This window comes from Aptenodytes forsteri, unplaced genomic scaffold (assembly GCF_000699145.1).
Source record: "Aptenodytes forsteri isolate BGI_AS27 unplaced genomic scaffold, ASM69914v1 Scaffold15, whole genome shotgun sequence".
Taxonomy (NCBI): Eukaryota; Metazoa; Chordata; class Aves; order Sphenisciformes; family Spheniscidae; genus Aptenodytes; species Aptenodytes forsteri.
In genome coordinates this window covers 22590107-22612413 of record NW_008795129.1, presented here as the reverse complement: position 1 = coordinate 22612413, position 22307 = coordinate 22590107, and the positions used below count along the sequence as shown (strand labels likewise).

Sequence of the window (22307 nt, the reverse complement as noted above, 5' to 3'; positions counted from 1 at the left end):
CACTAAATGGTTTAAACCATTCTTATCATTCACTAGGATGATTAGTTCATAATTTTAGTAGAACAAAACTGTGCTCTCTCTTTCATCCAGTTTCCCCTTTAATCTTTTGACCAAACCGATACAAGCATGAATATGATTTCTATTCGCGGAATCAACAGAAAGGACCCCAAACAGTCTTTATATTTTTTTTTTTTTTGTGCACCCTGGAACAAGTCTAAATGCTTTACCTGATTTGGCCTCTAGAACTGCTGGACCTAACAAGAGTAGCCATGTCAAAATCATAGTGGTACCCATCTCATCAAGTGCTGTTGACAGAAAGGACCATCAGAATATATAGTCTCTATTTCTGAAGGGGAGTGGCTCTATACGTTACTCTTTCTACAGGAGAACAATAAAACAACCACAGTCCTATGATCTGAAACAAAAATATGTTTGAGTTGTTATTCAAGATTTTGTAACTTCCTGGGTTTTGCAGAAAGATAATATCTCAAGAGTAACATTTTCCACTGCCTGGAAGGAAATATTTATGCTGCTATAGGTTTCACAATAATCTCATTGTACATAGAAAATGAGCTCCTATCCAAAGATAGCTTCCAATTCTGGCCGATGAATCTCAGTATTTTTCTTTTATGGGGAGATTCCTTGCCAGGTCTGGGGAAGGTAGTGGAATCTTGAAATGTTAAAGGGTTTCCTCAAGTAAAGTAATAAGAGAGCTTCATAACTTGGTTCCAACTAGTGAGGCAAGTGTCCCTGGTGAGCCATGAATTTCTTACAGGTTTGGCATACTCAAATAAAATAAGATAGGACCTGGTGGCCCTGTTCAAGTATGTTTGGGGGGGTCTCTGAACATAACCCACCAAAACCGTGGCTGTTGCTGAATGCAACATGAAGATAACCGAGACACACTTAATTGAGACAGTTGCATCCTATCAAAATTGCTAGCTCCACCACACCATCAATTCCTCTGCCATCAGTAGCAGAGCCAACAAGAAGAAGGTTAAGGTAGGAGGTGGCTGCAGCCTCTTGGTGGATGTAGGAACTACTGGAGAGGCAATGTGATGGAGATGTGAGGAAAGGAGAGGAGGCAATCAGTGGTCCTGGGCTGAGCTACTAGTCTAGGACCTGGGGAAAGAGAGTTAGAGTGGCAGCAAGAGAACCTGACTTGAGAGAGGCATGAAATATTGCTTGCTAGTTTCCTTGCTTGAAAGCCACAGCCATAAGTGGACGGGAGCACACACCATAGTGTGTAAGTGATAAGATTGCCTCAACACATGAGTGATTTGCTCCAGATAATTAAGGAGAGAGACTGAACCAAGCCTTGTAAGCAAATCACTATGAGATACCTGAAGAACCTTGCAGTTGAAGTCAACACTTCCAGCCCCAATATGAATCCGTTCCTTCTTGGCACTTTTAAGTTCAAGTCAAAACTCTATTCACTGAGAGACTGTTAGATTGTAAGAAAGTGTCAAGAGAATCAGGGTCAGCTGATAACTTCTTGTAAAACTGTGCAGAAAATCAGTGGATTTTATGTATAGTTAAGTAAATTACATAGATTGCAACTTAACTTTATTGTAAAATTTCCTTTGATCTTTTGAACTATCAAATGGGGAAAAAAAAGGTTCAGATTTCTATTAAGAATATTTCTTAATATATTTCTTGTTTAGTTTTGCATAGTGACAATTACAGCTGTGTCATTCTTTAAGAATGAATCCAAAGCTTTTCCACAACATGAAATAATGCTTAATTCTCATTCATCACTCTCTTGCCAGAGTGGTCACTTTCCTGTGTTTCTGTGTTTTAACCATTTAACAAGAAAAGGCTGATGACCATCGTAACACTGAAGAGCCAGAATATTGTTCTTCATCTGATTCCTACTGCTACAGCCATCATGGCTTGGATGGCATTATTGGGAGTTAAGATTTGTGGCACAGTTGTTGCCATATACAAATTTATTGCCTCCAGGGACAGTCATCAAGGATGAAGGCTAAAGTCCAGGAGCCCAAGGGAAAAGTGACTTAGAAGGTCTTTCCACAAAGGCCAGCATTATTGGAGTGGAAGAAGGAAGTGCAAAACACAAGAGGCCAAAGATAATGCTGGAAACCTTGAAAGTGAACACTGAGAAGGGTAAATATGTTTCTTCTTTATACAAACAACCACATTCGCACATGAATGAGGAAATGTACACAACGCCTGGTATTCACTATTCATATTATTCTGGTTTTGACATCTTGGCAAGAAGCAGAAAAAATCCAGTATATTTGACTGACCAATCAAACACTGCAATCAGTGAAGCAAGAGTAAGTGAAAGATAGCAATTCTTCTCCAAACTCTTGTAATAACTGAAAAGGGTGGGGAGGTAGGGGAACACGAAAGTGATTCCCAGATGGTTCAAGTGAAAAAAAACATGTCAAACTGTCCAGGTAAATGAACAACACTGATTAATTAATTCTTCACTACATTCTTCACTAATTAATTCTTTACTACAGACTTCAAAGACCTAGATATTTCTAGATATCTTGATTATCAGACAATCTCCACAGAGTAGGAATAGAAAAATGTTATGTTCTGATTAATTTGAATTAATTAATTAATGCAAATACCATACAGCTCATTTTCATCCTTCCCATTGGCTAGATAAGTCTCTTGCAGTAATACATTTTTGCTCTCTAGGACTTCTTCTGACATCTTGAAGTGTTTCTCAGCACATTACTCTGTGAAAGAAGCTCCACCGAGCTTTGAAAACACTTTCTCTTCTACTGACTATTGTTAGGAGATTTCTGCAGACATACTGGCTTTTGTGAGGTCCAAATGAAAACCATTGAAAGGACATAGAAGTTTAATCAGCTTTTATCCATGACTATAAGATAGTATCTAGACTGGAATGAGGGTATCCACAGACTTCTAGACAAAGAAACTATAGTCTGAATCCATGCGTTAAGATGCAATGAGGCAGCTTAGTCTAATTTATTGGGTTCCTTGATGGCCTCTTGGGCTCTGCTGCATGTGTCATGTGAAGCATGTCATTGCAAATTGATTTGCATTTGTTTAATGGTGAGGATGCAAGGGGATCAGAACTGTCTACTACTGAGAGTCAAATCCACTGGATTTACTGGTAGAAGCTTTCCTCAATGTGGTGGGGCAGGAGGTAGGAAGGAAGGTTCTTGGCAGAGACACCATTCACCAGGCACATGTACTTTAGAGCATGACCCTTTCCTCATCACCAAATCCAGTTTTCTTGAACCCTGCTTTTCTATAATACTTGTGGATCAAGGAAGGTGACAGGAAACAAGGAGAATGATTCTGAGACACCAACTACTTGAACAGTTTAGCGGTGTTTTCTACAGCTACATTTAATATGGAAACCACTGAACTTGGTACTTCTACCTTGCATTCTGATACAACCTTGGTATATCTCCATCTGGGACCACTGGCAGAGATACGGTATGGGAAGACTCAGGTCTGAACAGTACAGGCACGTTGCAGATTGGAGGCACCAATATCCTAGGTCTAGGATCTTTCCACTTTTCTGATTACAATAATATTCAGAGACTAGGAGAAGTAGAAAAAGTACCATCAAGCTATGTTCTGAAAAATGGTGGGGTAGCAACACCACAGCAGCAAGGCCACAGCAGGAGCAGGGGCAGGAGAGAGAACAGCAGGTCTGGGAAGAGCAGAGGGGAAGGTCTTCTTCTAGAGAGGTAGGAAAGCCCAGGTCCAGAAAAGTCTTCACTGTGCTGAGGAGGTCACTGGATTCCTCCAAGCCTGGACGATCTCTGGTCCACACAACAGGACTAGATGAAAGGCAGGTCAGCCTTCTGGATTGCTCTGCCCTTCAAAGGTGGCTGTAGGCAGAGACGAGGGGGGGACCCTCCTCAATCCTTGTTCCTCATGCGTGGACAACAAAATTCACTTCCACTTTCTGTGGGCAATGCCAGTCCCTCCTTGTATGGTCCCTTCTCCATAGCATGCAGAGGTGACAAGAGGCCTGCCTGGAGTCACCAGGAAAAGGCAGCTTGCAGGAAGAAATGGTACAGGCTGTAATGATGTTTGCCATCAGAGCTGCCCGCATCCTCCTCGCAGGTCAGGATGTCGCCCTAGAGTACAGCTTACCCTCCTTACACATCACTACTTTGTCTCTGGCTCACCTCACACATAGTACATTATACTGTTCCCAATTAACCTTCCTCTTTCACAGCTGGCTAGAAAACAGGAAAGTCTGAAGAGGAGCATTTCTCAATCAAATACCAGTGACCTTTCCACCTGTAGTAAGTGGCTTCTTCCAAACAGATTCTTCCTTTATTATTACTTTTATTTTGTTTTCACGTGGGGATAGGAGACAGGTCACACTTCCTTATGGCAACTTACGTACATTCTCTTCCCACCCCCCCACCATTACAGGTGTAGAAATGCGTAAGAACAAAAGCACAAGCATTGCTTGGCAAAGTCAATTTTTCAGAAACCATGTTCTCCAACCTGAAAATGCGTTTGCTGGGAGTTCAGACACATAGGTGGTATGTTTGCAAGTACAGAAAAACAAGGATTGCTTGAAAAACATTTTCTTTCCTGTTTTTTTTAATTACACATTTACATAACAAATTTGATTATATTTTTCCTCTATACTAAATCTTATAAATGGACTATGTTTTCTCAGAGAAACATGTAATTGTGAAGAACCATAACCTCCAAATAAGGAACGCTATACAGGAGCAATTCCTTATATGCAGCCCTGTGCATTTTCGCTTATGGCTCATTATTGACATATTTTTACTGCAAAGAAATATTTTTCTTGGACTACTTTCCAGACTATCTCATGGTGCCACACAGGTGTTTTATCTGCATATCAGCAATGGCAAATAAGTCAGTTCTTCTTTCTGAGGTCACCTAAATCAGTCTTCTCAGACAGACACTCAACCAGGAACTCAACTGAGATGTTCTGAAATGTCCAGCATTGAAGATGGTAGCTTATTTGGATCCTGGAATAGAAGAATCAACCTTTCTTTAGACCTTAAGTGTATGTGCACTTGAGGATTTTAAAGCCAGGCTCCTTTATAAGTTCAGTTCATGGTAACACCGGGTTTCCCTTAGTATAGTACATCTTTCAAACAAGATCTGAATGGTGGAATAGTCAAGTAAGAGTTACCCTCTACACAGATTGCAAAACCAAATCATGAAGCAGATGGCTGGTGAAAATGTCCTTCCACCTGCAAGTCTTGGGTTGCCTCTCACATTATCTGGTACGGGATGGGATCCTGCAGTTTACGCTTCAAAACAAATCCTCCCACATTGAGAACAGCAGCTACCAGCACCACGGTGGTCACAGCCAGAGGAACGTGGGAGCTAGCAGCAGGAGCTGAGCTCTGAGACTCCCCTTTCGCCTGGATGTCAGAGGCCAGCTCTGTGCATAAAAGAGAAAAAGAGAGGCTTATATTTTTTTTACTGAGCTAGTTAATCTCAAAGGTAATTAGGCAAAGAGAATTTGAATTAAAATGTTGCAATATGGATCTGATCAGAAACCAAATTGCTTTATTTCACATTGTTTCACAAACGATCCTGTGGCCATGCCAAACAAGTGAAGATTATGACAAGAAGTTAAAGAGCAACTAAGAGCTTGTAATGATTACACTCTAAGACCATAAGATGCTGTTTTCTGAGAGTGGAAACAGCAGCTACAGGACACTGGGAAACAACATTTCCAAGGGGACCTACAGATTGGTTGCTAATAAATAAGAGACATGCCAATCAGGCACAGACAGCTTTGAAAAATTAATATAAATCCTGCAGGGAGACGAATTACATCTCATCCCTCTTCCCACAGAACTGAATCAATTGCCATTTGACATGTGCAGAACAAATAATGGGTCTAAACTATGACAGAAAGGAAATAGCTTGTAAACATTATAAAACAATTTTATAAAAAATAATTTAAAAAAAATCCCCTTAAGAATTATAGCAGAGTTATTAATAAACCAGAAAAGGCATATTTCAGAGCTGGATTTCATGCCTGAACTGACACAAAAACATACAGTAATATACAGTCTTATATTATTTAAGTTATTTAAACTTACCAGCATTCCTGTTCTCAGCGTGAGCTTCCCGAAGTTGAATAGGCCCAATAACAACATTCACTTTTTCCTGGGAAGAACCTGCATTTCTTTTGAACCTACTAACACAGCCTTTATAGCAGCGGGAAGAGTAGTCATTGTACCTGCACACCACCAGCTCACACTGCAGGTAAACTGATGGGTATCGATTAACAAACGAAAAAGCATTAAATGCAAACCGAGCAACATTGCCATATGGTGAATAGTAAGAAGAGTAGGTAGGATCCTTAACACACCTGGAAAGATATAAAATTAACAGATTAGCTATTGTGAATAGAAACACTGTTACACTATCTCTGTGCAATATGTTTCGAGTTTAAATACAAAACCAGAAGGTAAGATTATAAGAGAACTCAAAAGGATTTTAAAAAAGTGTGCTTTTAGCAAGAAGAGAAATTAAGAGACAAAAATAAGTAAGAGTGGCAGTGATTTCTACCACAATAATGTATTCAGCACAGAAATTTCATAGCTCAACAAAGTTCGTGTAAACATGAATAGCTGAAAAATAACTAGTGGTTCTGCTGGTTTCTGTGTTTCAGGTGAGGGTCTGTTTTGCATTTGCAAACAGTTAATCCTGTTTGCAAAGAGGCCCCTGCAGGTTGCTGCAGAATCAGAAAGGGCCCTTTCTACTCTGGAAGGACAAAACAAATTCTAACACACAACTTTTTTGGGCAAAAAATATGCTCTTTAGTCCTTTGATGTTTGTAGAACACCTTGCTTGAGGAATCTCGACACCTGCAAGAGATCTCCACATGTTTCACAGAGCAAGTTGCTAGATTAACTTTCATGTCAATGAGTTTCACTTCCTGACAATTACTAGCCTTAGAAGTTACCTAACCTAGATCCTAGTCATTCCAGTTTAATTTAACCACCATGAAAAAGGATCACAATAATTCACCCACAATTGTTACCCCAGAATATTTCAAAGTTGTCATTAATTACCTTTGTGTCTCAAAAAAAATTCCATTGTGCTCATTTCCCTAATAAAGACCCCAAGGATTTTAAGTCCTCTCATTCTTAGTTTATTTTATACTGCAGTGATATCCCAACACACCTGATATTTATAGGTGGATATTATTGATTTTAGATTCGGTTAATACATTTGCTTTTGACACAGTTCCTTGTCACATGAATAAAAATTAACTGGAAAATGATCAGAATCTTTTTGCCCCATCTCCCTGGTGACTGTCCTGCCCACAAAGGTAGACAGTGCTTCTGTGTCCTGCTTAATGAATATGTATTTTTATAGATAAAATAAAAAGAAACCCCAACAAGAGGAAAACCTTCTTAAGATTCACGGAAAGTGTGAAAGGGAGGACATTCACCCAGCAGGCAGGAGGCACTGTGTCACTTCATTAGCCTGACTTCCAGCTTAGCGGTAGGTTATTACACTGCTAAGGTTACTGATGTGAACACTCTCCCAGGAGGCAGAGAGTTTCAAATCCCACCAAGCGAAGAAGGGAAATAAATTAGCATGAGCCTTTCATTGCTGGAACAAAATGGAACACTTCTGTGCTTCTACATTGCTGTCAGTTTTGCATTCCTTAAAAGAGTCCACAACTTTTCCATTTCAAATCAAAAGGCACAATTTGTATCAAATTAAGCAACATATTTTAAGTTGTTAGAATAGCAAGAAAAGGCTAAGGAATTTCCTTTCTTTTTGAACAGACTGTTTGGTATTGTAGTTATGATGCTGCACAAAACTATTTGCAAAACTCTAATTCTGATGGACGGAAACGTAGAGCTGTTGACATCCCTACATTTCATGCATCTATTTCAGAAACAAATTCAGACTTCAGTTTCTACACTGCCTTCTTGAGGGAAATCTCAGTGCTTGACTGCAACCTCTGAATGGCATTTCTTTGTCATATTATTTTTTATTCAGGCTTTGCCAAAAAGTCTTTCTTAGAAGTATATTTGTATTGAGAATTGCAACTAACATACACTAAATCTCCTCTTTCGTAAGTGAAGTTCTTTCAGAACTATGCATAGAGATAGTTTTTAAATAATTCTTTAGAAATTTCTTACCCACTTCTGATCAATTCATAAGTCAGTGTTCTAAAATTGCTAGGATCAGGTGATGCCACGCATGTGTCCACAAACACCACCAGATTTGGGTCAGAGCTGTGAAGAGAAGCTTGAAGGAACAAATTCTGATTCAGGTCAACATAGTATGGAAAATCATGCACTGGCCACAGGAAAGACGAGGAATTGTAGAATGTCAAGTTCACATCGTATCTGCCATACTGGGTTTCACTGACATTAATGATGTCATCAGCAATGTACATTACTTGCACCCAGGTGTTCTGGAGCATTTTGCAGTTGATGTGCAAGTGAAGGTCCTTTTGCCTCTTGATGATGTAACCAGAAGCAGACACTTTTATTACATTGGAGTAGGTGATCGTTTCATTGTTGCCCTATTTGACACATTAGATGAGTACAAAATTACCACATGTAGTCACATTCACACCCTGTACTATAAAATTCTGTATGTGCCAGGTCCTAGTATTAGTCAGAAAGAACATGTCATACTCAAAAGTCCCAAGCATCCTGGATGGAATTGTTCACTTAACTCTCTCCTGTACTTTGCTCTCTAGAACATCGCTCTGAAATAGATACAGGGATTACCTAAAGCCTGGAAGGATAAGTAGGAATGTTTAACAAACCTTAGCCTCCAGAAACAAATGCTTCTTTTCTGTTTTGCATACCTGTGGGCTACAACACCCTTTGCGATTCATGACAATTTTCCAAATGTCTATTAAGTTTCCATGCCCAGACTTGGAGAGCTCTCCAAAATATGTTGACACCAACCTGTCTACGTGTACCACAGCCGTTGTATGGAATGTTGAATATAACCTCAGTTGATGTAATTGTTGGTCTACAATAAGAGTCGGACAAGCTGATGTTCCACATCGAGTAGCCTTGTGACTGGAGATAGCGTCTGTCTACAACTGCGCGCATATAAGTTGGCAAGCACATAAGGGCTAGGGAAGAAAATATGAATTATTAGTGTTTTCAGGTACTTGATAATGCTTGCATGTTACAGCTTCAACAAATGCAATAGCTACTACCATTTAGGGGAGAGAATTCATGAGCCAAATCACTTATTTTTACACCTTCGACTTAGATATGAATAAGCAATAGTCTCTGACAAACTTCAGCTGACCTTCAGTTACTCTCCTGACAAAAATATGTAGCTTACAATAGGCTTTTGCTGAGACCTTGAGCCTGTATCACCACTCACACAAAAATGCTAAGAAGTAGGGTTTTTTCCTGAATAAGAATCCAAAAGTTATTGTGGAAGGTGTAGAGCTAAACATGCATACTGGCTTGCAGAAACTCATCGCTCTCTACAACTACCTGAAAGGAGGTTGTAGTGAGGTGGGTGTCGGTCTCTTCTCCCAAGTAACTAGTGATAGGATGAGAGGAAATGGCCTCAAGTTGCGCCAGGGGAGGTTTAGATTGGACGTGAGGAAAAATTTCTGTACTGAAAGAGTGGTTAAACATTGGAACAGGCTGCCCAGGGAAGTGGTTGAGTCCCCATCCCTGGAGGTATTTAAAAAACGAGTAGATGAGGCACTTAGGGACATGGTTTAGTGGGCATGGTGGTGTTGGGTTGATGGTTGGACTCGATGATCTTAGAGGTCTTTTCCAACCTCAATGATTCTATGATTCTATGATTCTATAAACACTACTTGGGTGGGAGGGGATTTTGAAACCATCTCCATGACGGTTCACTGAGTCCATGATATGAAAAGCAATGATCCCAGGGAGAGTTTGGCCCTTGGTAGAGAGAGATATCTGATGACAGGGACCTACTGGCAAAACACAGCCTCTTGAAAGGCAGTTACAAAGACAACAGAGACAAATGTGAAGGCCGTTGTTTATGCCTGGGGAGATTGTGAGTGCACATTAGATAAACATTCCCATTGGGACTGCAGGACAGTGCTGGAACAGGTCACCCAGAGAAGTGGCTTTGAAGATTTCATCCTTTGAATGTTTCTAGAGACTAAGCTAGACAAATTCATAATGGACCTGACCTGGTGTGGGCAATAGCTCTGCTTTGAATAGTTGGACTAAGAAGCCTCCAAAGGTCCTTTCTAACCAATATTTCTATCATTCTATGAAAATCTGTCCACAAAGGTAGAAAAAATATATATGAATAATGATGTGTTAAGAAGAAATATTATTTTCGACTGGCCATCATAGAAAACCTCTAAAGGCAATTAATTTGATACTTGAAGATTTTTTTAAAATGAAAAAATAATTATTGTCTGAAAGTCATTGCTCAATAACCAGTTATGAAATTCAAGTAGGAATGTCATCTATGTGGGATTTCTTCAACAACATTAACAAACATTTATTTAGAAAATAAAATCAGGGTATAAAAGCTTCTGAGCAAAGAAAACGTTAAAAACAGAATGGAAACTTACTGATGTTCTGGTCTGCTGGAAAGGACTGATACTCAGCATGAAACCCTCTATCGGAATATCTGGAGTCACTGTGAAATCTGACAGTGAGAAAGTTTGAGGATGATGTGTACGTGAGATCAGAACTAGAACAAATTCTTCCAAGCAGAGGAGAAGTATTGGGTGGCCCATCATAGATCTCAATATAGTCATTCTGGCACCCACCTTGCAACCTGAGGAAGAAACATGAATATATAATAAAATGCTTTTGGTAAACTTTGGGGTTTAAGTGCTGAACAATAAACTACAATACTGCACTTACACAATTCCCATGTAATATTTATAATTCACTTATAAGCATGGGAAATGTGCTTGGGAACTGTGGTTGTAGTAGAGATTTGGGACCCATTTATTGCCCAAGCAGGAAGTGGTTACTTACTGAATACTTCCAAATGTGAACATAATGCGGAAATTATTCGTTACTTGTATTTGCCACAAACAATCTGCGTTATCTGGATAATTCAAAGGATAAGAAGGACTCTGAAGTGTTCCGGAGGAATTAAAAAGTAAGCCACCACAAATATATTCTATAGCTAAAAAAAAAAAAAGAAAGAAAATAAGATATAAAAGTGATGCATTTAGATTTACTTCTGATCAAATGAAAATACACTTTATGTATCCAAGCCATAGCAAAAGGAGGTTAAATCTCCAGAGAAACCGGATGGTTGTGCTCTTCTCACTCAGGCCACAAGTGCGATGATATCTTCAGAGAACTCTGACTTTCCCTTGCTATTGTAGCATTTGGTAGGCATAAGGCAAACATACATATGAGAGAAAGCAAGAGGTGCTGGCCCAAATAACATAAAATCCAGAGAAGAAAGAAAAGATTTCCCACAAAATCAACACGTCAGAAATCCCACCCCCAGGGACAGAATCAGACAGACAGAGGAGCAGTATGCAGGATTTAAACAGTTAGTACCAATGACGATTTCTTCTAAAAGTATTACAATGTGCAAAGGATACAACTCCAACCTATAAACCAGTAAGTAACACACCCCCAAAGTAACGCATCGGAAAGATGAAAAAAGCAGACAAACCTGGAGTAGTCGATGGTGGAGTGGGAACAGTGGTCGTGGCTGTGGCACCTGTTAGGGGAGGAAGAGAAAGAAGCAAGTGAGGACCTTGTGGATGAAGGAGCACGGCCAGGTTTTCTCCCAGCACCGGGGATGCTGGTGCCACCCTGTCACGTGGGCGATGGAGAGCCTGGGGGTCTCAGCAGGGTGCTCTTCCGTGGTGGGAGCAACAGAAAGCACCATCTTTGAACACGCCTCCAACACGTACCGAACTGTGGCCGACAAGGGCCACTTTTGGAAAGCAGACTGGTACTTAGGAAGGAAAAGCAATGGTACCTGAGCACACAACACCAGCATCTTCACCGTGGCCACAGTTGTGGACGCCCCAGCCACTGTGCCTGCACTGAAAGAGGGAGGACTCGCTGCCTGTGCAGTGCACATCGTCCAGGTAGATATTGCCAGTGCCTTGTCCAAAGGAGGCACTTGACGGTGCAGAAACAGCAAAGCCGCATCCCAGCTGCCTGCACACGACCTCGGCATCGTTCAGGTCCCAGCTGTCATCACAGACGGTGCCCCGGCCCCCGTAGTGGTAAATCTCCACGCGCCCCTCGCACCGGTTCCTGCCGTTCACCAGGCTCAGGGAGGCACCTTGGGAAGGAGGAGACAGGGGAAACATGGGAAAACCCTCTAGCACGCAGGCACCTTCTCTCGCCGGGGCATTGGCAATGCTCCACGAGTTTCAGGCCACCAGGACTGCCACCCTCGGCTTAATTAGGCCGTGTGTTTCCCTGGCTCTGCTCCCCCATGGAGAAGACCAAACGCCACCCCGTTTAGCCACTACCTGGTACCGCAAAAGCAGTGGCCAGAAAAACCATGACAAATCCAGACCCACCTGGAGGAACGGATGCCGTGAAGCTGGCTGGGGTGGTGGTTGTGGCACCTGTTAGGGGAGGAAGAGAAAGAAGCAAGTGAGGACCTTGTGGATGAAGGAGCACGGCCAGGTTTTCTCCCAGCACCGGGGATGCTGGTGCCACCCTGTCACGTGGGCGATGGAGAGCCTGGGGGTCTCAGCAGGGTGCTCTTCCGTGGTGGGAGCAACAGAAAGCACCATCTTTGAACACGCCTCCAACACGTACCGAACTGTGGCCGACAAGGGCCACTTTTGGAAAGCAGACTGGTACTTAGGAAGGAAAAGCAATGGTACCTGAGCACACAACACCAGCATCTTCACCGTGGCCACAGTTGTGGACGCCCCAGCCACTGTGCCTGCACTGAAAGAGGGAGGACTCGCTGCCTGTGCAGTGCACATCGTCCAGGTAGATATTGCCAGTGCCTTGTCCAAAGGAGGCACTTGACGGTGCAGAAACAGCAAAGCCGCATCCCAGCTGCCTGCACACGACCTCGGCATCGTTCAGGTCCCAGCTGTCATCACAGACGGTGCCCCGGCCCCCGTAGTGGTAAATCTCCACGCGCCCCTCGCACCGGTTCCTGCCGTTCACCAGGCTCAGGGAGGCACCTTGGGAAGGAGGAGACAGGGGAAACATGGGAAAACCCTCTAGCACGCAGGCACCTTCTCTCGCCGGGGCATTGGCAATGCTCCACGAGTTTCAGGCCACCAGGACTGCCACCCTCGGCTTAATTAGGCCGTGTGTTTCCCTGGCTCTGCTCCCCCATGGAGAAGACCAAACGCCACCCCGTTTAGCCACTACCTGGTACCGCAAAAGCAGTGGCCAGAAAAACCATGACAAATCCAGACCCACCTGGAGGAACGGATGCCGTGAAGCTGGCTGGGGTGGTGGTTGTGGCACCTGTTAGGGGAGGAAGAGAAAGAAGCAAGTGAGGACCTTGTGGATGAAGGAGCACGGCCAGGTTTTCTCCCAGCACCGGGGATGCTGGTGCCACCCTGTCACGTGGGCGATGGAGAGCCTGGGGGTCTCAGCAGGGTGCTCTTCCGTGGTGGGAGCAACAGAAAGCACCATCTTTGAACACGCCTCCAACACGTACCGAACTGTGGCCGACAAGGGCCACTTTTGGAAAGCAGACTGGTACTTAGGAAGGAAAAGCAATGGTACCTGAGCACACAACACCAGCATCTTCACCGTGGCCACAGTTGTGGACGCCCCAGCCACTGTGCCTGCACTGAAAGAGGGAGGACTCGCTGCCTGTGCAGTGCACATCGTCCAGGTAGATATTGCCAGTGCCTTGTCCAAAGGAGGCACTTGACGGTGCAGAAACAGCAAAGCCGCATCCCAGCTGCCTGCACACGACCTCGGCATCGTTCAGGTCCCAGCTGTCATCACAGACGGTGCCCTGGCCCCCGTAGTGGTAAATCTCCACGCGCCCCTCGCACCGGTTCCTGCCGTTCACCAGGCTCAGGGAGGCACCTTGGGAAGGAGGAGACAGGGGAAACATGGGAAAACCCTCTAGCACGCAGGCACCTTCTCTCGCCGGGGCATTGGCAATGCTCCACGAGTTTCAGGCCACCAGGACTGCCACCCTCGGCTTAATTAGGCCGTGTGTTTCCCTGGCTCTGCTCCCCCATGGAGAAGACCAAACGCCACCCCGTTTAGCCACTACCTGGTACCGCAAAAGCAGTGGCCAGAAAAACCATGACAAATCCAGACCCACCTGGAGGAACGGATGCCGTGAAGCTGGCTGGGGTGGTGGTTGTGGCACCTGTTAGGGGAGGAAGAGAAAGAAGCAAGTGAGGACCTTGTGGATGAAGGAGCACGGCCAGGTTTTCTCCCAGCACCGGGGATGCTGGTGCCACCCTGTCACGTGGGCGATGGAGAGCCTGGGGGTCTCAGCAGGGTGCTCTTCCGTGGTGGGAGCAACAGAAAGCACAATCTTTGAACACATCTCCAGCAGATTTTCTCTTTAGGCAAAGAAGTGCTAATTTCTTGGTTGCCCAGAGAGCTTGTAGATGTCCCATCCCTGGAAACATTCAAGGTCAGTTTGGAGAGGGCTCCGAGCCATCTTCTAGTTGAAGATGTCTCTGCTCATTGCAGGAGGTTTCGACTAGATCACCTTTAACGGCCCCTTCCTACCCAAACCATCCTTGATCCCACGATCCTATGAAGCTATGATGCTATGATTCTTGCTGTAAATGGCTGCTTTTAGTGAGTGACTACATTTGACAATGCAAGTGATAAACACATTCAGACGAGGTATGTTTTCCGTCGAGAGATGCATCTTTCGGGACACGGTGCAATCCACCTTGGAGCTTTGCTCTCTCCAGGTTTGCATGCCACGTGCCCATAGCCCCACGAGCATGACTGGCAAACCAATGCCCTGCGCTGGGGTGTGTGGTTCGCAGCACCATGCTCCTACCTGTCCCACCTGCCACCGGGCAGCTTCAGACCCCCAAGCTGGGATACTAACTAGTACAGACCAGAAGTAGCGCATAGACCAAAAACATGAAAAATGCAGACACACCTGAAGACATCGGCATGCTGGTACTTTGGGTCATGGTACTTGTAGCTGTTAAGGGAAGAAGAGAAAAAAGCAAGCGAGCAACTTTTTATCTTAGTAAAAGTATGAAGATTACCTCTCCCAGATCCATAAGTTTCACTTGAGGCAACCGTTTTACAAATGGAAAACAAAGGTGGTGAGTCTCGTCCTCCCCTAACAGATGCCACAAAACCCTCCCCAGCTGAAGCGCTTTTCTTTAAGAAGTGATGTATGAAGCCTTGGGTTTGAGTCACACTGTTACGTTTATATAACATATCGTTTATTCAAATCGTCCCTCACCTGAATAATACTCTGTAGTTCGTTGTGGATGTGAGTCAGGCTGCCTGCAAAAATTTCACACTCTGGCTTGCTTTTGGTGTTACTTTTTGGGCTTCTTTGTTCTATTATTTTATTTTTCTAAATGTCTCTTATTCTGATTTCCTTGGCTTAGTTTTTGTTTCTCTGCTTTCTATTGTTATAATTCAAGCATTTTGTACTGTCTTTTTGAAAGCAGTGGGCAAAATAGGCAACACACTCTATAGCCTTCATATCCCCAGGGATATGATGGATGTTGTTTGCTTGTTTATAGCTGCAAAGAACAGTGAACAGGCAGGTGTCCCGGTCAGAAGAAACTCCTAGCAGGAGCATAGCACTTCAGATCTCTTCCCTGAAGGAGGAGTGAGAGTTATGTCTTTTTTTTTTTTTGCCTTGCTCTTACAAGTGCATGAGCCTGAATTAAAGCAGGGAAGTCACTGTGCCAAGACAAGGTGAGAGGCTGGCAGGCATGATACGACTCAAGAGGTGTTTGCTGGGAATAGTAAATCCAGGAATTCATCCCTGTAAAATATCAACAGTATTCAGAAAGTCCTGCGCGATACTAAATATTGTTTTCTGAGAAAACCCAACCTAACTGAACACTGTTCTCATTTGCCTGTGTAAATGTGCAGACGGGATTGTTATAGTCTCCAGGTTTTTATTCCGTGTGCGTGAAAGTCTCAAGAGCGCAACTGTGAGCAAAATGCACACCTCTGGGACTTCGTGGTACCGTACAGGACAGCAACTGTGTCTTACTATTGCGCTCACATTAAATTATATAAAGTTAAATAAATATTGGGTAGTTCCACGTGCATCTGCAAGGTTGAATTTGAAGTCTTTTAAAGCAAAGATGCATTGCAGCCAAAGAAACTATATTCCCTCTTAATTCCATACTGAAAACCACAGATTTGTAGAAATAAAGTATTTCAACAGTATTTTCATGGAAGTATTTTTTTTATTTGATTGAAACTATGCTACAAGACACTACTGCAAAACAGTTCGAGCGATATTAATTTCATTGCACTAAATTTACTTCAACATGAATAATAGTTAATCATGATATCGATTGGTTCATATTTTTAATAAGACATCATGATGTTATTTAATTTCAGTCTGTCTTCTAATCTTTGCACAAAGTTGATTATACTATCATGTGAGTTACATGTATGGAACCAGTGTAGAGAAGTAAGACATCCCCTTTTTCCTACCCTTTTTGGAATAATGTTCTTTAAGTTTTTAAGTGGCTTACCTGAGGTGGCATCGAGGAGTGCTGTATTTAAGAGGAATAACCACAGCAAGTTCTTGGTGGTACCCATCTTGTCAAGAGATGCCAATAAAGCAGAGCATCAGAATTTATACCCTGTACCTGCAAAAGGTTGAGGCTCCCAAGGTCAGTCTGGCCCACATTATGTCTGATTTCTTATGCAATATTTTTATGACTACCTGATCTTTACAGAATGATTATATATGAATCATAAAGTTTTAATTTCCTGGATAATTTGTGCTACTGCCCTTATTATAAATGATCTTAACTGTATGTGCAGGTCCAGTGTTACCTTTGGAACCAGACTGGTGAATCTACGTGTTTCTTTACCCCCACTATCCCAATTTTATTTATTTACTACTTGTAGCTAATGACTTAATTAAGTAGACTGTAATGTATTGCAAGGTGAGGCAGCAAATTCATAGCAGGCTTTCGGATAAATCCTTCAGCAGAGAGCCCTGGTCTCATAAACGTTTATATTTATGATGGTTTCCACTTGAAATTACAGGCTTGTTTCCCTGCTGCTTGTACACAAACAGCACATCATAAATGGGATTATGCCAGGTATCAAAAGTAAATTAATGCCAGCTATTTGTAACATACCCTAAGTGGACCTCATCTGTGGGCCTCTGTTGACCTTGCTCTGCTTTACCAATGTCTTCCCTCAATCTACTGCTATGTTCCTTAGCTGAATTTGCCAACAAGATTTCCTTCAATCCTTTGGATCACAATGTTTATAAAAAGGGGAGGAAGTATGGGTTGAAGTAAGATCAGAAGTCCTGTTGAAATTGTTTCCTCCATTGGTCTATGTGAAGTCTTAATGGAGTTATAGATCGCTTAGGGCACAGCGGCCCATAATCCTGTTCTGCTAATCTGTTTGCTGGAGTCACTATATTCCACTTCTACTGTTTCTCCTCATCTGATGAGGAGATATACAGGCCAGCTAGAAACAGGGCAATTGTTGGTCTAGTATTTTATTCATTACACTTAATCCAGGCTGTTCATTTTGGCTGTGATACAAACTGCAACCAAACTGCAATAGTCGACATAACTCGTGATTACTGCCGGTATATTCCAACCTTCCTCCTGCAGAAAAGCACAGTTTGGGTCTAGAGACAAAGGAAATAAAGAGTCCTCTTTCTGCAAAGGTTCACAGTGCTAGAACAGAGGAAGGAAAGACAAAAGGCCAGAGGCCAGAAACAGAATCAGAAGCTGTCAAAGAAGTCGCTGAGAAGAGCAAACAAACTGGAGAACAATGGTAAATACAACTGATTGTATTCACATGTTAATAAAGAAATGTAAGCCTGAACATTGCTATTCACAGCTCTACTGTTCCTGACTTCCTGACAAAAGCAAAAACAATACCATGTGCTTAGTGGAGTCATCACACACTGTCATTGGGAAGGGGCTATGGGGTCATAATCCTGCCTCTAAATTCTTGAAAAATAAGACCTTTGTACAGACGAAGGAGCCCAAGCAGCTGGAAAGCAGTTTTGCGGAAAAGGACCTGGGGGTCCTGGTGAACAAATTGACCATGAGCCAGCAATGTGCCCTTGCAGCAAAGATGGCCAGTGGCATCCTGGTGCTGCATTCAGAGGGGTGTTGCCAGCAGGTCAAGGGAGGTGATCCACCCCCTCTACTCAGCACTGGTGAGATACACCTGGGGTGCAAGTTCCAGCTCTGGGCTCCCCAGTACAAAAGAGACATGGACATACTGGAGCAAGTCTAGCAAAGGGCCACTAAGATGATTAAGGGACTGGCTCAGGGGGATCTCATCAATGTGTACAAATACCTGATGGGATGGAGTAAAGACAGAGCCAGACTCTTCTCAGTGATGCCTGATGGCAGGATGGGAAGCAACGGGCATGAATTGAAGTACAGTAAATTCCATTTAAACATAAGAAAAAAGAATTTCACCGTGAGGGTGGTCAAGCAGTGGAATAGGTTGCCCAGTGAGGTTATAGATTCCTCCATTCTTCAAGATATTCAAACCCAACTGGACACAGTCCTGAGCAACCTGCTTTCTCTGACCCTGCTTTGAGCATGGGGATGGACTAGAGGATCTCCAGATCATCCAGCCTTAGCTGGTCTGTGACACTGTGAACAGAAAATTTATGGATGACATCAGGAGATTCAAGAACAGAGGAGGGCTAAATGTGCTGTGGTTAAATTCATCCACAGCAATTAAATCTGTTAGCATGGTTCTTTAACACAAACTTGGCTGTCAGAGTTCTTGCCAGGCCTTACCAATTCCAGCTTGCTGGTGCATTTCTGACATTTCCAGTAAATGTTCTTTAACTTATATGAGGACCTATGTCTTCAGGTTTGATAACAGGCACCTTTGATTTGCCGCCGCTAAAATGCCAGCGTCCTCTGTACAAAATACGCCTTAGATTACCTCTCCTTTCTATTGCACATACTGACATCAGAGCAGCAGGAAGTTTGCTGCAAAATAAAGTACCATAAAAAACTAAATAACCTGATGTATGAGGCTGCATTCCTGATAGCATATCAGCAATCTGTTGCTGTTCTTACATCAGTAGGAAATGGAAACTATTGCCTCAGCTCTTGACCACATATCACTGAGACAGAATACATGGGATCAAATTTGTCTTACCATAATACAAAAAATGTCAGGCATATGAAACCTAAAGAAGTTTGTCGAAGAAAATCAGCCTCAGTTAACTCATGATATCTTCTATCAGAGGTCAGCTGTTCACTGGAACAAACGTTCACTAAATTATAGTGTTACACTTGGATTAAAGAAACAAATGTTACCTTTTTTATGCAATTTCAATAAAAAATGCAGGTCCAAACTACCAAAAATTGAAGTTTTCAAACATAGTGGTTATTTTTAGTGACACTTAGAGCTGTTAAAGACTATAGAAAGCTCTGCTATCTCCCTTGATCAATCATTTTCTTTCAGTTTGAGAAAGAAAAAATTAAAAGATTTTACTTACTGTAGCAGTCCGTTCTAGATCCATGGACTAGTTTTCTGCCATGTGCTTCTTGCAGGAGGCAGCTTGAACACATCTGTCTTCACATTGATCCTTTGTTTCTGCCCAGGAACACTCTGCAGGGCTTAAGTTCTTAGATATGTTCCCATTCATTTCAGGTTGTACACAGATGGGTAATACCCCATCAGGAGAGCACCCAGTATTTCTCAGACTTTTACACTGCTTTGCTTTGTCCGTACAACAGGAGAAAAGTTCATTGTAAGTCTAAGAAAGTGGCAAAAATAAATATCAGAAATCTTATGAAGAGCTATATATGGGTGAAATAAATCTGTATGCCATCTGTATCTAAGTCTAACATTTGGATATTGTCCTGGTTGGGTAGGGTCTCATATCCACAAAACAATCTGGAAAAGCTACAGAAATTACAAATTGAGAGTTTGCGGTAACATCCCATTTCTTGAATGCTGTTCTCCATTTTGAACCGATTCTTTCTGCCTGTAGCAGAAAAGTCAATAACCGAGTTTTAGCTTGTATGTAACCTCATTGTCACCTCTGATTGTCAGCACATTTGCATTTGAAATCTGGATATAGCTATATTGGATAGCGTAGAGTGATTTTTCTTCCCTTGTTCAGACTTAATCAAGCAGAAATATAGACTGTATACAGCCTTTTGATGGTTTTCTTGAGGCTGGGCGTTTCAGGCAACTATATTATTCTGCATATGCCTATATGGCAGCTGTTGTTCAGCTAGGTGGCTGACTGCCCCTATCAGGTATGTAGAGTTGAATATATGCCCTTAATCCTTTTGTAGAGCTGTTTACGCTTCTTATTAAATAGTATATGTACCAAAAGATGAACATACATTCTGCTAAATTCGTAAGTACCTTTCTATAAAGATTTCAAGTGATGCATTACCAGCTCCAGTGGCAGACCACACCATTTGATTTGGTCATGCCTAAAACAACAGTCCAATCTTGCCTCTTTTACTGTCCCTAGCAATTACCTCCTTATTTTAATAGTCACCCATTTCATGCTATTTTCACCTCTTTTACAGTTTTATTGCATTTGCTTTCTCATTGCCCACTCCCCTATTTAAGTTAAATTCTTCTGTAGATCTCTAGTCTGCTCATCTCTAATTTCTGTGCACTGCTCAGCTTGCACCTCCCACATTGGGCCTGGTAGTGTCCCGTAAGACTGCAAGACCTCTGGCAAAAGCAGGATAAAGCATGGAAGAGACGGCTGGCAACACCTAGCCAATGGCTAAGCAGAATTTCACAGTGCTTATAGTTAATTACTGATACGTAATTCATACATTTTTGGACACTCGTCTTCTGTGAGCTTCCCTGCACTCTCTGCCAGTTTCAAGGAACTTCCTACATTTGCAGACCCTGGACAGCCAGGGACCAACAGAGGTGATTTGGGAACATGTAGCACAGCTGCCTTCCAGTGATATGCCTGGGATGTGGGACGTACAAGTAGCCTTCAGGGATGCAAGCCAACCTGCAAGCACTCTCCCATCGTATGACCAGACCTGCACTTCTCTCACGACATGATACATGTGCATTTTGGTGACATAATGAATGAAGGTCCTCAGCAGTCAGAACAGCCTACATTTGAAGGGTTTCTGGAAAACAGTGTGAGTACAACCTCGGTGGTTGCTTCTTATGAGCCATATCTGCTCCTGTCTTACACCACCTTCAAACCAGGAGAAGGACCAGCAGGAAGGAAATGATGTTGTTAGTTGCCCAAGGGAATTGCTCAAGGAAAGTTATCACTTCATGTGCAAAAATACCTCGATGCATGAAAAGCCACATGTGCTCACAAACGACAGAGTCCATCACAGGTGTTGTACTGCAGGTGTGTGCTAGGTGATTTACGTATAAACCCAAGGAAAGTATATAGGGAATTAATATGCATTTCTTTCTGTGTGAAAGAATATTTCAATATAAGACACAGAAAAGTCAGTCGTTTAGCAGTTTCACAGTGATTACTCTCAGCACCAATCCACTTATAATGTGTTGCTCAACTTTTATGCTACTTTACAGCTGATACAAATTGATAAACAGCAAAGTCCTCCTGCAGAAAGCTAAAAGTGACCTGTATATACCATTTTGTCTAAATGCTTTCAACTGTTCCAGCTCCTTTCCAGAATGTGTTTCCGTGTCTGGTTTTAGCTAGCCTCCATATTTTTCCCTTTCTTCTCACAACTTGACAAAAATAGCATATTTCTGAAGCCTTTTAATGACCCTGTAAATTTTGAAAATGTATTTAAAATGAATTTTCTGGCCACAATATGATATCTTTCTCAAGGACTTTTTGTCCATCCTGTATACCTGCCAGAACTTGTCATCATCCAAAAAATTATCTTAAAGCAATTTTTATTCTGATAAAACATAGAAATGCAAAGAAAAAGCTGAATTAAGCTACTTAAAAATTAATACATTTATTTACTTGGAATGATATTAGATAAAAAAAGCGTTGCTAAATGTTTGATAGGTATGGTGTTTAAGGAAATTCAAAAGCTAATAGAGTAAGAATTCCTTTTTGTGATTGTCCTGGTTTCAGCTGGGATAGAGTTAGTTTTCTTCCTAGTAGCTGGTACAGTGCTGTGTTTTGGATTCAGCATGAGAATAATGTGATAACACACTGATGTTTTAGTTGTTGCTAAGCAGTGTTTATACTAAGTCAGGGACTTTTCAGCTTCCCATGCCCTGCCAGCAAGAAGCTGGGAGGGGGCA

General features: G+C 42.4%; 1 protein-coding gene across 1 annotated transcript in view; it reads right to left on the bottom strand.

The window, feature by feature from the left end:
• Positions 1 to 22307, bottom strand: part of DMBT1 (deleted in malignant brain tumors 1) — a 66213-nt gene that overhangs the window by 20699 nt on the left and 23207 nt on the right. The window contains exons 12-15 of the mRNA XM_019471651.1: positions 13656 to 13970; positions 12788 to 13138; positions 11920 to 12231; positions 5261 to 5275 (exon numbers count right to left, since the gene is read on the bottom strand). Of these exons, the coding sequence (XP_019327196.1) occupies positions 5261 to 5275; positions 11920 to 12231; positions 12788 to 13138; positions 13656 to 13970 (993 nt within the window). The remainder of the gene's footprint in view (positions 1 to 5260; positions 5276 to 11919; positions 12232 to 12787; positions 13139 to 13655; positions 13971 to 22307) is intronic.